This window comes from Pseudophryne corroboree, chromosome 9, assembly GCF_028390025.1.
Source record: "Pseudophryne corroboree isolate aPseCor3 chromosome 9, aPseCor3.hap2, whole genome shotgun sequence".
Taxonomy (NCBI): Eukaryota; Metazoa; Chordata; class Amphibia; order Anura; family Myobatrachidae; genus Pseudophryne; species Pseudophryne corroboree.
In genome coordinates, this window is record NC_086452.1 from 467,807,547 (window position 1) to 467,825,911 (window position 18,365).

The 18,365-nt window shown below is 46.3% G+C and overlaps 1 protein-coding gene across 4 annotated transcripts in view; it reads left to right on the plus strand.

The window, feature by feature from the left end:
* Positions 1 to 18,365, plus strand: part of LOC134958617 (inter-alpha-trypsin inhibitor heavy chain H3-like) — a 167,777-nt gene that overhangs the window by 73,792 nt on the left and 75,620 nt on the right. For 2 of the 4 annotated variants that reach the window (XM_063941325.1, XM_063941327.1), the window contains 2 exons: positions 190 to 222; positions 3,071 to 3,091. In XM_063941325.1, the coding sequence (XP_063797395.1) occupies positions 190 to 222; positions 3,071 to 3,091 (54 nt within the window). The remainder of the gene's footprint in view (positions 1 to 189; positions 223 to 3,070; positions 3,092 to 18,365) is intronic. The other 2 variants (XM_063941326.1, XM_063941328.1) reach the window with 1 other exon arrangement.

Here is an 18,365-nt window from a genome sequence, read left to right on the forward strand (position 1 = left end):
ACGCATCTTCTTGTTTCATTGTCTTGGTTGCACGATGGTTCGGTGGAGGGAATGGGGGTGGAGGTATACTGCGGTTTGGACAAATGGGGGGTTGGTTGTATGGGGGGGTATATAGTGCATTATAAGTGTAATGTATTAATCACTGAACCCCTGATTTACTCCACTGCATCATTTTCCTATTTATTACAGGCTCTCTATTCCCAATTAGGCCTTCCAAGAAACGTAAGTTCTTATACAAATGTAACTCTGAGTGTCCAGTAATACCAATAGATTCAACATTGTAAGTTAGACAAATGCTGCATGTGAAGCTTGGGGCCTGATTATGGTGCTCACACAATGCCGGTCTTTACGTAGTTGAGTGAATATTCACAACAGCGCAAAAAAGTGCTGAAACCCCCCTATGGAGCAGACACAGCGGGAGCATGAGGCTGGAGAGACACAGATGGGGGAATGAGGCTGGAGAGACACAGATTGGAAGTGAAGCTGGAGAGACACAGATGGGGCATGAGGCTGGAGAAACACAGATGGGGAATGAGGCTGGAGAGACACAGATGGGGAATGAGGCTGGAGAAACACAGATGGGGGATGAGGCTAGAGAGACACAGATGGGAATGAGGCTGAAGAGGAACAGATGGGGCATGAGGCTGGAGAGACACAGATGGGGCATGAGGCTGGAGAGACACAGATGGGGAATGAGGCTGGAGAGACACAGATGGGAATGAGGCTGGAGAGACACAGATGGGAATGAGGCTGAAGAGACACAGATGGGAATGAGGCTGGGGAGACACAGATGGGGAATGAGGCTGGAGAGACACAGATGGGAATGAGGCTGGGGATACACAGATGGGGAATGAGGCTAGGGAGACACAGATGGGGAATGAGGCTGGAGAGACACAGATGGGAATGAGGCTGGGGAGACACAGATGGGGAATGAGGCTGGGGAGACACAGATGGGGAATGAGGCTGGAGAGACACAGATGGGGAATGAGGCTAGGGAGACACAGATGTGGCATGAGGCTGGAGAGACACCGATGGGAATGAGGCTGGGGAGACACAGATGGGGAATGAGGCTAGGGAGACACAGATGGGGAATGAGGCTGGGGAGACACAGATGGGGAATGAGGATGGGGAGACACAGATAGGGAATTAGGCTGGAGAGACACAGATGGGGAATGAGGCAGGAGAGACACAGATGGGGAATGAGGCTGGAGAGACACAGATGTGGCATGAGGCTGGAGAGACACAGATGGGAAATGAGGCTGGGGAGACACAGATGGGGAATGAGGCTGGAGAGACACAGATGTGGCATGAGGCTGGAGAGACACAGATGGGAAATGAGGCTGGAGAGACACAGATGGGGAATGAGGCTAGGGAGACACAGATGGGGAATGAGGCTGGAGAGACACAGATGGGGTATGAGGCTGAAGATACACAGGACGGAGCGTGAGGCTGGAAAGACACAGAGGGGGCTTGAGATTGTACAGAACATTGAGGGCTGGGGCAGGAGAAACACAGAGGGGATGAGACTACATGGTGGGCAGGATAGCTAGCGACCCCGCGAATTACAGGACAAACATACGAGGTTTTAGGTTAGACCACTGTCAGATTAAACCCTGTGGAGACTCCTGGGCAGTAGAAATCTCTGGGCCTCTCTTGTAAATTATCTCCTAATACGTTTTTAATTTTACCAACCAACAATTTTAATAAACCAATTTTACCACACAAAAGAAACATTAAACATTAATGTTATTAAACAAGTTAACATATTATGTTATTAAATAATTGGTTAATGTACTGTTGTAAATGGGTACATTACATTAATATACAGAGTTCAGGGAGTCTTTAATGTAAAGTTTTCAATTCTTTAAGCTGATTCATTTGTTTCTGTCTTTTGGAAACAATGTAAAAAAGTTTTATTGTCATTTCCTTTCAAGATCAAATCAAGATTATTTTGATCCGTTGTCGCAGGGCCCCTGAAAGGCGCGGGCCCATAGGCCAGTGCCTACTCTGCCTATTTGGTAATCCGGCACTGGGTTAGATTTACTATGCTGAGGCCAATGATTAATGGCTTTGACCAATGGGTTTAAAATAAGCGATGAAAAAATAGCCTGATTTAGCATTCTACCCATAACCACTCACCCTACACAGACTTACCTGTTCTACCCATAACCACTTACCCTACACAGACTTACCTCTTCTACCCATAACCACTCACCCTACACAGACTCACCTCTTCTACCCATAACCACTCACCCTACACAGACTTAACTGTTCTACCCATAACCACTCACTCTACACAGACTTACCTCTTCTACCCATAACCACTCACCCTACACAGACTTACCTCTTCTACCCATAACCACTCACTCTACACAGACTTACCTCTTCTACCCATAACCACTCACCCTACACAGACTCACCTCTTCTACCCATAACCACTCACCCTACACAGACTCACCTCTTCTACCCATAACCACTCACCCTACACAGACTTACCTGTTCTACCCATAACCACTCACCCTACACAGACTTACCTCTTCTACCCATAACCACTCACCCTACACAGACTTACCTCTTCTACCCATAACTACTCACCCTACACAGACTTACCTCTTCTACCCATAACTACTCACCCTACACAGACTTACCTCTTCTACCCATAACTACTCACCCTACACAGACTTACCTCTTCTACCCATAACCACTCACCCTACACAGACTTACCTCTTCTACCCATAACTACTCACCCTACACAGACTTACCTCTTCTACCCATAACCACTCACCCTACACAGACTTACCTCTTCTACCCATAACCACTCACCCTACACAGACTCACCTCTTCCACCCATAACCACTCACCGGCACTGGTGCCGTTTTACACCTTGATATCCTCAATTGTGGCCTCAAGGAACCTTCGCAGTTAGTTGCCAATTCTCCTTAATATGTGAACCTGGGATAGATCACGGGACATCACTCCTCTGTATAATGAGAGGCACAGATAACAGGTGTCAGTTGTAGCTGATCTATACCTTTATGTAACTGTCATGTTTTTATGTTCTGTTCTACAGAGTCACAATCAAGATCACAATGTAAGTTATATTAAAAATGTCACAATAAGACACAAATGAACTGAACTCCTGAGGATTCAGTGACGTAACTCCCCGGAAGGGTGGGGGGTGGGGCACCGATTCTGCGCTGCATCTCTGGCCAAGCAAGGGCCATGGCATCTTTCAGACGCAAGTATTAGGCCCAGCAAGAGACTAGGGACATGGTCTCTTTTTAAATAAAATTCTCTGGAGTCTAACATGATATCTAACAAATAGATGCTCATAAAGATGCCCCCCAAAAATTGGGATGTTGCTGAGCATTCAGGGTCCCTGCTGTAAAATTCTGTAAAATCCAGTTTGCAAATAAAACAACTTAGATCGGATAAGGAATATTTTGTCAAAATTCATAATGTCTATTTGCTTGTTCTGTCGATATTGACAATATCGATATTCATCATGTCAACACTGATGAAATGTTGAAATTATTAGAATGATGACAAAATGTCCCGGGGTGGTTTAGTGATGACTTACCTGATATGAGGGCTCTGGCGATTCCAGCGGTGTCTTCAGGGTTTGGCGGTCAGGTAACGATGACTTCTGGCAGATCCAGCACATTGCTACTCTATACATCACCCCTGTGCCTAATCCTAACCTCCCACAGCCTAACCCTAACCCTCTCCCTAGTGCCCAACGCTGCCCTCCCACACCCTGACACTAACCCTCACCTCCTAATCATATCCCTACCCTCCTGCAGTCTAACCCTAATCCTATCCCTCCCCTCCTGCAGTCTAACCCTAATCCTATCCCTCCCCTCCTGCAGTCTAACCCTAACCCGCCCCCTAGTGCCCAACACTCCCCTCCTGTGATGTTAGTGTATTAGAATGCTTAATATTTGTAGACACTCCCTTACTAATCTGTGTAAACCTTAATCTTCACTGATGGTCCCTAGGACCAGGGGGATGCTGGGAAGTGGGTGGTCCAGTGTGCAGTGTGCCTGTAGTTGGTGATGAAATAAAACAGCACAGCAGTGAACTCACATGTCTCTGTGTCCTGATGACTGGATTTACAAACATATGAACAAAACATGGTGTCAGAAGAAGTTTAACTTGGACTGCTAGTGCTCTCAGAGTGTGAAAGAATCTTGCAGTAGTCTGTAAGGCTGTGATACTCAGTGTCTGCAAAGCCTGCCGTGTGCTCATCTCTTCAAACAGTGAGTAACCATGAATAAACTGGCTCCTCCAACAGGCATGCTGATGTCTGGTAACTTGTCTGAAAACTGGAAAAGATTTATGCAAAGGTTTAATATATATCTTGCTGCATGTGGAGCTGATACAGAGGCTGACAAAACTAAGGCATCCATTTTCCTCCATGTGATAGGAGAGGATATGCTGGACATTTATAATAGTTTCAGTTTGCTGAGGGGCAGAATATGGTGCTATCTTCTATAATGCAAATTTTGAAGATTACTTTGTGCCCAGAAAAATGTGACATATGAAAGATATGTTTTTCACATGTGATCAGAAGTCTGTAGATGGATTTGATCAGTATGTTACAGAGCTGCAATCACTCAGTAAAACCTGTGTGTTTGGTGATTTAAAGGATTCACTGATTAGAGATCGTATTGTCTGTGGAATACCTGATAATGGACTCAGAGAGAGACTGCTGAGAGAGCAAGACCTAACACTAGACAAGGCAGTGACTATGTGTAGATCTGCAGAAATAACTAGATTTCAAGACATTACACAAGGAGGCTGATGTAGATGTAGTGCAGAAAACAGAGCCAAGCAAACCTCCATTCTCAAGAATGAAGCAGTCTAAGCCACAGTCTAATAAGGAAATGTGTAGTAGATGTGGAAATGCTCACAATCCTAAAATGTGCCCGGCTTATGGTAAAACCTGCATGAAATGTGGTAGACTTAATCACTTTTCCAAATGCTGTAAAATGAAAAATGACACAACCAATGTGCATGCTGTTAAACAAACAGAGGAATTCTTTGTGGATTGCATTGAAGTTTGCAGTGCAGATAAGAAAGAATGGATTGTCCCTTTAACTGTGAACGAGATTGTCATTCCCTTTAAGCTTGATACTGGTGCGCAGGTGAATTTAATATTGTTTCAAGACTATAAGACTTTTAGAGTAAAACCTAAAATTCATCCAGCCAAAGTGAAAGTTACAGGGTACACTGGGGAGGAAATTCCTGTGAAAGGTACATGCTTAGTGACACTGAAATATAAGGGACAACAGTTTAAAACATCTCTACTGATTGTGGATAAAAATGTGCAACCGATTCTAGGATTAAGTTCCTGTGAGAAACTAAGCTTGCTAAAGAAAGTTTTTATGGTGACATCACAAGTAGAAGATGACTGCAAATCGATGTTTACAGAATACAGAGACTTGTTTGAAGGTCTAGGTTGTTTGGCTGGAGAGCATAAAATAAATATAGACACGCAAGTTTCTTCAGTGATACACCCCTGTAGAAAAGTGCCATTTGCGCTGAGAGAAAAACTGAAACAAGAGTTAAATCGCATGGAAGCCTTGGGTGTGATACAGAAAGTTGATGAGCCTACTGAATGGGTAAGCTCCTTAGTAATTGTTGAAAAGAAAAATGGACAACTCAGAATATGTCTAGACCTCAGAGATTTAAACAAAGCTATTAAATGAGAACATTTCAAACTACCAACCAGAGATGAAATCATGTCGCAATTTGCGGGAGCAAAATGGTTCAGTAAATTGGACGCATCTTCAGGATTCTGGCAAATGAAGCTAGATGAGGCCAGCTCAAAGCTTTGTACATTTAATACACCAGAAGGTCGATACAGATTTCTTCGACTACCATATGGAATATTGTCTGCTCCAGAAGTATATCACAAAAAGATACACATGATTTTTGAACATATTCCAGGTGTTGAAACAATGATGGATGACATTATTGTCTGGGGATCTACAAAGGAAGAACATGATTCTAGATTGAGACAAGTAATGGAACTTGTCAAGAAAGTGAATCTAAAGCTAAACAAGGACAAATGTGAATTTGACATGAATACACTTACCTTTATGGGCGACGTGGTCTCGGATCAAGGTGTAAAACAAGACCCAAGGAAAATATCAGCCATAGTGAACATGGAATGTCCTAACAACAAAGACGACGTCAGAAGATTCCTAGGAATGATTACTTACTTAGGAAAGTTTATTTCTCAACTCTTTGAACGAACAGCCTCTCTTAGATGGTTGTTGGACAAAGATAACGAGTGGATGTGGTCACATGAACAAGAAGAAAGTTGGCAAAACTTGAAACAGATCATTACAGAGCAACCAGTGCTAAAATTCTTTGATCCTGCGAAAAGAATAAGAATTTCAGCAGATGCTTCGCAATTTGGCCTAGGCTCAGTGCTGTTAAAAGAACATGAGGATACATGGCAACCAGTAATCTATGCATCAAGAGCACTGACAAGTGCTGAAACAAGGTATGTTCAGATAGAAAAAGAACTTCTAGCGATCACATATGCATGTGAGCGATTTCATCAGTTTGTGTATGGTCAAACATTTACAGTGGAAACTAACCACAAGCCATTGGTAGCTATCATGACTAAATCATTACATGACTGTCCCATGAGAATTCAATGAATGCTTATCAGACTACAGAAATATGATGTACACTTGCTGTACTGTCCAGGCAAATACATGTACATTGCTGATACACTTTCTCGTGCTGTGGACAAAAGTGAAGGTTCCAAAAGTCTGATGGATGAAGAGATAGAAGCCTATGATAATTTGATCATAGCTTCTCTACCAGTGTCTCTTGCAAGACAAGAACAGATTAGGAAAGTAGTGTTGAAAGATATCATTCTGAAAGGTTGGCCAGCAGAAAAACATGCGTGCCCGCTGTCTATCCATGATTACTGGATGTACCGCAGTGACCTTACAGTTGTCGATGGTATTATTTACAAAGGCAATAGGTTTGTCATACCTGCACGACTAAGAAAAACTATGCTGTGCAAGATACATGAAGGCCACTTAGGAGAAGAAAAATGTAAGCGGCGAGCGCGTGAAGTTATGTATTGGCCAAGAATGAACCAAGACATAGCACAGACTACAGCTACATGTGAATTATGTCTTACGTTTAGACCGAAACAACAAGTCGAGCCACTGAGTCCTCACGCAGTGCCAGAGAGACCGTACTAGAAAGTTGGCGCAGATTTGTTTGATTGTAATGAGAAAACATACATTGTCGTGACTGATTATTACTCTAACTACCCTGAGGTGAAGACACTACATACAACTACTAGTAAAGCCGTAATCAATTGCATGAGGTCAATCTTTGCAAGGCATGGTGTTCCTATGGAAGGGTTCACTGACAATGGTCCTCAGTTTTCCAGTGCGGAATTTAGACAATTTGCTGATGAGTGGGAATTTGTCCATACTACGTCAAGTCCCCACTATCCACCCTCAAATGGGTTGGTGGAAAGTTCAGTAAAAACTGTAAAGAGTCTCATGAAAAAAGCTCAAGAAGGTAAAGAAGATTTCTACAAAAGTCTTTTAATCTACCGCAATACACCTTTACAGAATGGACTTTCTCCTGCACAAATGCTGATGGGAAGGAGGATTAGAGCAAATCTCCCGATACATGATCAACTACTTAATACACATAACTCAGCGTTGGTCAGACTGAGTAAGGAACATCAACAGGCGAAACAGAAACTGTTCCATGACAGGCGAGCAAAAAGCTTATCTGATCTAAAATCGGGTGACCAAGTCCGTCTCAGAGATCACGAGAAAGGTATTTGGGTGCACAAAGGTATTGTGCAAGCACAAGTAGATCTTATACTATACGTACAGAGCGTGGAACGGAAGTAAGAAGAAATCGGGTGGCTTTAAGATCTCAACCTAACCATAATGAAGACAACATGACTGAAGAATACCCTTCATCTGACATGTATGATGATCCTGATAATGGTGAACCAATCACGATTCTAGAAAGGTCCAACATGGTCGATGAAACACAGACTGTGTATGAAAGACCCAAAAGGGAAATACGTAGACCTGAGAGACTCATTGAAATGTGTTAGATGATGTTCTTAATATGACGTTGTTAATTGTTGCATTGAAGCGTACAGAGCTTATCTTTAAAGAAAACAGGATGTGATGTTAGTGTATTAGAATGCTTAATATATGTAGACACTCCCTTACTAACATGTGTAATCCTGAATCTTCAGTGATAGTCCCTAGGACCAGGGGGATGCTGGGAAGTGGGTGGTCCAGTGTGCAGTATGACTCCACTAAAATTGAACAGATTTAATCATAAAATATACACAATCACCACATAATAAAATAGTATACATATACCTATTAGTAATAGAATGTAGCCAATAATTATTAATATAGGATCCGCACTAAAATTCATACAATTCCACAAAGACCAGTGCACTATTAAATCACAGATTTAGACTAATGTAATGGTGATCTTTAAATTAGAACCAACATATCCTTTGATTCATATGAAAATCAACAACTGATAATTAGCGCTGAAAGTCTCAGATATTATCCATAGTTCAGTCCCATAGTTGAAAATAATTTTATCAGGTTGAAATCAGTAGATGCGTAACAAGTGCACTGTTATTTTTATGTTTTTTTTTAAGTTGAGCCTCTATTTGTTAGGCACCAAATCGACACCACACCAGTTCTATCTGCTGCTCTGTTAGTATATGCACATATTTTGGATAAAGCCCTCGTGGAGACTCAATTTAAATCTAGGAGCACATTGGTTCATTCGGTTGATAAGATGAAACAAGAACACAGTGATAGATCAATATCGTTTATTACGCAATATAATACAGCTGCAAAGGATATCAAAAGGATAATCACAAAAAAAATCTGTTATTCTAAAATCAGATAAACTTTTAGAAACAACATTAACGGGAAGAAACTTGGTTGTGTTTAGAAAAGCTAATTCCTTGAAGCAAAAATTAGCACTGAGTTTATTTAAAAGAAAACCCAAAGAAATAGGAGAGAATATTTTGAGATTACCCCCAAAACCCAACGGATTTTTCAAATGTGGTAAAGATAGATGCGTAACTTGTCTTTTTGTGGAAAACAAGTGTACAAAGATTAAGTCTTTTAGTAGATCGGAAGAGTTTGAGATAAAGGGTTTTATGAATTGTAGGACCAACTTTGTGATATACGTCATTCAATGTAAGTGTGGCATACAATATGTAGGCCGCACCATTCGCCCCCTCCATGAAAGGTTTATGGAGCATAAGAGGAATATTACGAAGAATATTAAAACTCAGTTTGTCTGGTCATGTCTCTTGGTGTCAGAAGGGTAATGTTAGTGGTTTGACCATTAGAGCAGTGGAACACGTTAAGGTAACTATGAGGGGAGGTGATAGATATAGAAGACTTTGCATGCGCGAAGCCTTCTGGATCTTCCAATTACACACTTTGAGTCCACATGGTCTTAATGACACTGTGGAACTCAATGCCATTTAATCAGCCTCTCCATTTTGTGCCATCTCTGGCCGGTTGCGTGGTTTAGCCACTCCTATGAATGTCTTTTTAAATATCCTTTTGGTTTTTTGCTTCGTCCCTCCCCTTACATGGATCGGGAGAGTGGATGAGTACCCGCCCCCAGTGCCGTTTCTAGCGGCGGGCGAGCCGTGCAACCGCACGGGCGCCCGCCGCGGCACTTCTTCAGCACTAAATCCCCCCTCCCCTCTCCTCCCGAGTGCCCAGCTCGGAGGGCGGGGTTTCACGGAATGACTCGTTTGCGTCGGGACATCACGACGCAATCGCGTCATTCCGCAAAACCCCACCCCCCCAGCTGGGCGCTCGGGAGGAGGGAGAAGGGGGAGCCAAGCCGGCCGGCGCCACGCAGACGAGGGAGAGGCGGCTGAAGAGCGGGAAGAACCGCTTCAAATGTAAGTCAGCCCCTCTCCCTCTCTCTCTCTCTCTCTCTCCCTCCCCCCTCACCACCACCACCTGCCGTACTGTGTAAAATGGGAAAATGGGGACACCTGTCTCCGGAATGTGTAAAATGGGGACGCAGTCTGCCGGAATGTGTAAATTGGGGACTCTTGCTTGCCGTGATGTGTAAAATGGGGACACGTGCCTGCCGCAATGTGTAAAATGGGGACACTTTCCTGCCGTACTGCGTAAAATGGGGACACTTTCCTGCCGTACTGTGTAAAATGGGGGCACTTTCCTGCCGCAATGTGTAAAATGGGGGCACGTGCCTGCCGCAATGTGTAAAATGGGGACACTTGCCTGCCGTACTGTGTAAAATGGGGACACTTGCCTGCCGTACTGTGTAAAATGGGGACACTTGCCTGCCGCAATGTGTAAAATGGGGACACTTGCCTGCCGTACTGTGTAAAATGGGGACACTTGCCTGCCGCAATGTGTAAAATGGGGACACTTGCCTGCCGTACTGTGTAAAATGGGGATACTGGCCTGCCGCAATGTGTAAAATGGGGACACTTGCCTGCCGCAATGTGTAAAATGGGGACACTTGCCTGCCGTACTGTGTAAAATGGGGTCGCGTGCCTGCTGTAATGTGTAAAATGAGGCCTTTTTTTTTTTAATCCTGTGGTGGCCGTGATGATGAGATCAGATGAGGCCACGCCCATCTTAAAGCCATGCCCATTTTAACGAGGCCACGCCCCCTTGCCGGGAGCGCGCGCATGGTTTTCCTCTTTATATCTAGGGGGGGGCATTTTTTCTTATGTGAATATGGCGGGGGGGGGGGGGGGGGGGCACGCATTTTTAAAGCTCGCACTGGGAGCCAAATTGGCTAGAAACTGCCCTGCCCGCCCCATTTAGGCAGATTGAGTTTAAATATATCTCTCTGCCTTCTGGGGGTGGGTCCGTCCATTCTCTCGACCCAGTATACAATACAGAATACACGAACTATATATATATTTTCCTTGTCCTTCATCTGTGATGAACATGCATTTTATTTATGCATTTATTTATTTTTAATTTATTTATTTTTCGTATTCATTTATACAACTGTTCAGACTTAACAATGAATAGAGATTAGGTATCTACTATATATATATTTTTTTCCATATATACTTTTTTATTTCAATTCCTTTATATTTATTTTTATGTTTATATAATACAATTTTTTTTTCCTCTATACATGTTTTACAGACAGGATATAAATATACGGATGTCTGTATGGTCAGACAAATTTGAGTGGGAATATTTCCCTTATATATTTAATGGTTTTAGGTGAATGGGGTCAATATCACTATTATGAATATGGTCTATTTAACACTGACTATTAGAACAGTCATGTCTAATTGAAAAGACTTTGTTCGATCAGTGATGACTTCAGTTATATTAATCTATTCATTATTTATATTCACATATGGTATGCCTGTTTTGGCATACCCTATGAATATGTGTGTATGTGTGCTGTCATACACGTATATGTATTCATATTTATATACTGCTGTCTCCCTCTCTGCAAATAATAGTAATGACAGTAATTAATAAATAACAATATCAATAAGGTTTATTTTATGGTATTTTATTTTATTTATTTGTTTTATGTATGTTAATCTTTTTGTCAGAAGTGAATGTGTATATATATGTATACTTTAGATTGTTGGATCCGAATGTGGAGATGATTATAACTCCACATGCACACACTCCTAATAGTGAGCCAAACAGGTGCTTCTCAGGTGCCTTTACTAATGACTATCCCATGATTCCTTTAAATATGGAGAACTAGAAGGATGGGATTATTCTAACCCTCTGAGGAAACGACCAGACTGTGCCGGTCGAGAAACGCGTCAGGGCTGTTCTTAGGATCCGACTACCTCTATCCGACCACCTCTACTTTTCCACGGCCTTCACCCGCTCCAGCTCTATTCTAACGTCGGGTTCTATTTGCCCGAGCAGAGCCACCGGCATTGGTCCCATTTGCAATACGGGGACCGTGGCTGCCGGCTCATCTCCTTGAACCAACGGCGTTTGGACATCTACAGCACCGCTAGAAGACCTTTGGAAGCGGGAAGCGGTCATCGGTTTGACACGCTGTAGCAGGGAGAGAGTGCTAGACTTAGCCGCCGGAACCAGCGGCACCTGAGCACTTGTCAGTGCCGCCTGTACATCGTGAAAGCGGTAAGCGTTACCATCCCGACATGGTGCTATACTAACAGAGCAGCAGATAGAACTGGTGTAGTGTCGATTTGGTGCCTAACAAATAGAGGCTCAACTTCAAAAAAACATAAAAATAACAGTGCACTTGTTACGCATCTACTGATTTCAACCTGATAAAATTATTGTCAACTATGGGACTGAACTATGGATAATATCTGAGACTTTCAGCGCTAATTATCAGTTGTTGATTTTCATATGAATCAAAGGATATGTTGGTTCTAATTTAAAGATCACCATTACATTAGTCTAAATCTGTGATTTAATAGTGCACTGGTCTTTGTGGAATTGTATGAATTTTAGTGCGGATCCTATATTAATAATTATTGGCTACATTCTATTACTAATAGGTATATGTATACTATTTTATTATGTGGTGATTGTGTATATTTTATGATTAAATCTGTTCAATTTTAGTGTTAGTCTGCTTGCGCTCTCTTCCTTCAGTTTTTGTTCTCCATTTGTTTAGGGGTTGCTAATACCCTATTCCTCTGAGAGCAGCGGGCAGCATTTCAACATAGGCTCAGGGAGGCGCCTTTTCTTTGTAGGTTCAGTGTGCAGTGTGCCTGGAGTTGGTGATGAAATAAAACAGCACAGCAGTGAACTCACATGTCTCTGTGTCCTGATGACTGAATTTACAAACATATGAACAAAACACCTCCCACACCCTAACACTAACCCTCACCTCCTAATCCTATCCCTCCCCTCCTGCAGTCTAACCCTAATCTTATCCCTCCCCTCCTGCAGTCTAACCCTAATCTTATCCCTCCCCTCCTGCAGTCTAACCCTAACCCTCCCCCCCCACAACCTAACACTAACCCTCACCTCCTAATCCTATCCCTCCCCTCCTGCAGTCTAACCCTAATCTTATCTCTCCCCTCCTGCAGTCTAACCCTAACCCTCCCCCCCCCACACCCTAACACTAACCCTCACCTCCTAATCCTATCCCTCCCCTCCCGCAGTCTAACCCTCCCCCTAGTGCCCAACCCTCCCTCCCACACCCTAACACTAACCCTCACCTGCTAATCCTATCCCTCCCCTCCTGCAGTCTAACCCTAATCTTATCCCTCCCCTCCTGCAGTCTAACCCTAATACTATCCCTCCCCTCCCGCAGTCTAACCCTAACCCTCCCCCCCACACCCTAACACTAACCCTCACCTCCTAATCCTATCCCTCCCCTCCCGCAGTCTAACCCTATCCCTCCCCTCCCGCAGTCTAACCCTAACCCTCCCCCCCCCACACCCTAACACTAACCCTCACATCCTAATCCTATCCCTCCCCTCCTGCAGTCTAACCCTAATCCTATCCCTCCCCTCCCGCAGTCTAACTCTAACCCTTCCCCCCCCACCCCACACCCTAACACTAACCCTCACCTCCTAATCCTATCCCTCCCCTCCCGCAGTCTAACCCTCCCCCTAGTGCCCAACCCTCCCTCCCACACCCTAACACTAACCCTCACCTCCTAATCCTATCCCTCCCCTCCTGCAGTCTAACCCTAATCCTATCCCTCCCCTCCCGCAGTCTAACCCTAACCCTCCCCCCCCCCACACCCTAACACTAACCCTCACCTCCTAATCCTATCCCTCCCCTCCCGCAGTCTAACCCTCCCCCTAGTGCCCAACCCTCCCACCCACACCCTAACACTAACCCTCACCTGCTAATCCTATCCCTCCCCTAATCCTATCCCTCCCCTCCCGCAGTCTAACCCTAACCCTCCCCCCCCCCACACCCTAACACTAACCCTCACCTCCTAATCCTATCCCTCCCCTCCCGCAGTCTAACCCTCCCCCTAGTGCCCAACCCTCCCTCCCACACCCTAACACTAACCCTCACCTGCTAATCCTATCCCTCCCCTCCCGCAGTCTAACCCTAACCCTCCCCTAGTGCCTAACCCTCCCTCCCACTGCCTAATCCTAACCCTCACTCTGCAGCCTAACCCTAACTCTCTCCCTAGCGCCTAACCCACAACCTAGCCCTAACCTCCCCTCCCACAGCCTAACCCTCCCCTCCCCCTAGTACCCAACCCTCCCCTCCCACACCCTAACACTAACCCTCACCTCCTAATCCTATCCCTACCCCCCCACAGCCTAACCCTAACCCTCCCACTGCCTAATCGTAACCCTCCCCTTGTTATTCCTCAATTATAATATAGGGGCAGATGTATTAACCTGGAGAAGGCATAAGGAAGTGATAAACCAGTGATAAGTGCAAGGTGATAAACACACCAGCCAATCAGATCCTAGCTGTCAATTTACATATTGTAGCTGACTGGCTGGTGCGTTATCACCTTGCACTTATCACTGGTTTATCACTTCCTTATGCCTTCTCCAGGTTAAAACATCTGCCCCATAATATTTTAATATGAACATATAAAAGGAATATTTTAGTCTAATCCTTATTTTTGTGCGCCAGAATAAGATTATTTTCTCTTGTTGTTTTCATATTGTGTCCATATAATGCATACAAATCTGACGCCGCACCCCCTGAGATTTACTTAATTGAAAATACATTGAATTTCATGATAGGGTTACTTTTATAATTTATAACATCTCAGCTGTGCTGAGCTGGGGGAGAGATGTGTGCTGAACGGTCTGTGTTAAGATTGCTCAGCACACATCTGCCCCATCAGTACTGGCCTTTACTCTCTCCCTAGTGTCTAACCTACAACCTAGCCCTAACCTCCCCTCCCGCAGCCTAACCTTAACCCTCCCCTTAGTGCCTAACCCTCTCCTCCCACATTTTAACTCTAACCTCCCCTCCCACAGCCTAACCCAGTGGTTTCCAAACTTTTTTGAATCACGGCGCCCTAGAATATCAGAATTTTTTTCACGGCAGCCCTAGGCTAAAAATTTCTTATTGAGAAATTTAGAAAGAAATATTACATTAAGTAGATCGCGTTTATATGTCAACCTTAGGGTCAGTTGTGTGGTGAGGGACAAGATTTGCTTCTGTTTGGCCACATATTTTATGACTGGCAGCCACCAGCACTGGTTTTACCTATTATATTGACCATGAATAATTTGAATTGGTCCTGGACCACCAACCCAGGGCACCCCTGCAAGTGTCCCGAGGCACCCCAGGGAGCCACGGCACACAGTTTGGGAACCTCTGGCCTAACCATAAACCACCTCCTAGTGCCTAACCCTCTCCTCCCACAGCCTAACCCTCCCCTCCCCCTAGTACCTAACCCTCCCCTTAGTGCCTAACCCTCTCCTCCCACAGCCTAACCCTAACTCTCTCCCTAGTGCCTAACCCACAACCTAGCCCTAACCTCCCTTCCCGCAGCCTAAACCTAACCATCCCCTTAGTGCCTAGCCCTCTCCTCCCACAGCCTAACCCTAACTCTCTCCCCAGTGTCTAACCTACAACCTAGCCCTAACCTCCCCTCCTGCAACCTAACCCTAACCCTCCCCTTAGTGCCTGACCCTCTCCTCCCACAGTTTAACTCTAACCTCCCCTCCCACAACATAACCATAAACCACCTCCTAGTGCCTAACCCTCTCCTCCCACAGCCTAACCCTAACTCTCTCCCTAGTGCCTAACCCACAACCTAGCCCTAACCTCCCTTCCCGCAGCCTAAACCTAACCATCCCCTTAGTGCCTAGCCCTCTCCTCCCACAGCCTAATCCTAACTCTCTCCCCAGTGCATAACCCACAACCTAGCCCTAACCTCCCCTCCCACAACCTAATCCTAACCATCCCCTTAGTGCCTAGCCCTCTCCTCCCACAGCCTAACCCTAACTCTCTCACCAGTGCCTAACCCACAACCTAGCCCTAACCTCCCGTCCCGCAGCCTAACCCTAATCATCCCCTTAGTGCCTAGCCCTCCCCTCCCACAGCCTAACCCTAACTCTCTCCCCAGTGCCTAACCCACAACCTAGCCCTAACCTCCCCTCCCACAACCTAATCCTAACCATCCCCTTAGTGCCTAGCCCTCTCCTCCCACAGCCTAACCCTAACTCTCTCCCCAGTGCCTAACCCACAACCTAGCCCTAACCTCCCTTCCCACAGCCTAACCCTCCCCTCCCACAACCTAACCATAAACCTAACCACAACCTAGCCCTAACCTCCCCTCCCGCAGCCTAACCCTAACCCTCCCCTTAGTGCCTATCCCTCTCCTCCCACAGCCTAACCCTAACTCTCTCCCCAGTGCCTAACCCACAACCTAGCCCTAGCCTCCCCTCCCGCAGCCTAACCCTAATCATCCCCTTAGTGCCTAGCCCTCTCCTCCCACAGTTTAACCCTAACCTCCCTTCCCACAGCCTAACCCTCCCCTCCCACAACCTAACCATAAACCACCTCCTAGTGCCTAACCTCCCCTCCCATAGCCTAACCCTAACCCTTCCCATAGTGCCTAACCCTCTCCTCCCACTGCCTAACCCTCCCCCTAGTGCCTAACCCTAATCTTCCCCTCCTGCAGCCTTACCCTAACCCACGCCTCCCACAACCTAACCATCACCTCCCATAGTCTAACTCTCCCACTCTCCCCCTAGTGCCTAAGCCTCTCCTACCACAGCCTAACCATAACCCTCCCCTAGTGCCCAAGCCTCTCCTCCCACAGCCTAACCATAACCCTCCCACTTGTGCCCAAGCCTCTCCTCCCACAGCCTAACCCTAACCCTTCCCATAGTGCCTAACCCTCTCCTCCCACTGCCTAACCCTCCCCCTAGTGCCTAACCCTAATCTTCCCCTCCTGCAGCCTTACCCTAACCCACGCCTCCTACAACCTAACCATCACCTCCCATAGTCTAATTCTAACTCTCCCCCTAGTGCCTAAGCCTCTCCTCCCACAGCCTAACCGAAACCCTCCCCCTAGTGCCCAAGCCTCTCCTCCCACAGCCTAACCGTAACCCTCCCCCTAGTGCCCAAGCCTCTCCTCCCACAGCCTAACTGTAACCCTCCCAATAGTGCCTAACCCTCTCCTCCCACAGCCTAACCGTAACTCTCCCCCTAGTGGCTAACCCTCTCCTCCCACAGCCTAACCGTAACTCAGTCCCTAGTGCCTAACCCTCTCCTCCCACAGCCTATCCGTAACCCTCCCCCTAGTGCCTAACCCTCTCTTCCCACAGCCTAACCCTACCCTCTCACCACCTAAACCTCCCCTCCCACAGCCTAACCCTCCCCTCCCCCTAGTGCCTATCCCAAAGCCTAACCCTAACCCTCCGCTCCTGCAGCCTAACTCTAAGACTCCCCTCCCACAGCCTATCCCTAACCCTCCCCTCCTGCAGCCTAACACTAACCCACCCCTCCCCCTAGTACATAACCCTCCCCTCCCACAGCCTAACCCTAATGTTCCGCTCCCACTAATCCTAACTCTCTCCCTAGGGCCTAACTCTAGTCTCCCTGCCCATAGCCTAACCCTAACCCTTCCCTCCTACAGCCTAACCCTAACCCTCCCTTCCCACAGCCTAACACTAACCCTTTCCTCCTGTAGCCTATCCCTAACCTCCATCTTCCGCCGTAGCCTAACCTTAGCCATCCCCTCCCACAACCTAACCCTAACCTCTCCTCCCACATCCTAACCCTAACCCTCCCATCCTGCAGCCTAACCCTATTCCTCCCCCCTAGTGCCTAATCCTAACCCTCCCCCTGGTGCTTAAGCCTAACCCTTCCCTTAGTGCCTAACCCTTTCCTCCCACCACCTAATCCTAACCCCCTGCCCTCCCACAGCCTTTCCCTACTTTCCCACCGAGTGGTATTCAGTATACCGGTTGTTGGGATCCCGGCGCACAGTATACCACCGCCGGAATCCTGACAACCGGCATACCGACACCTTTTCTCCCTTTTGGGGGTTCATGACCCGCCTGGAGGGAGAATAGATAGTGTGGCGCACGTAGCTCATTTGGGCTCGCCCCGCTTTGTCGGCAAGCCAGCGGTCGGGATCCCAGCGCTGGTATGCTGGCCGCCGGGGACCCAGCCGCCGGCAACTCATGCCACACCCCTCCCACCACCTATTCCTAACCCTCCCCATCCACAGTCTAGCATTACCCCTTCCCTCCTGTAGCCTATCCCTAACTTCCCTTTCTGCATCCAAGCCCTAATCTTCCCCCTGTAGCCTGACCTTAGCCATTCCCTCCCACTGCCTAACCCTAACCTCTCCTCCCACATCCTAACATTAACCCTACCATCCTGCAGCCTAACCCTATTCCTCCT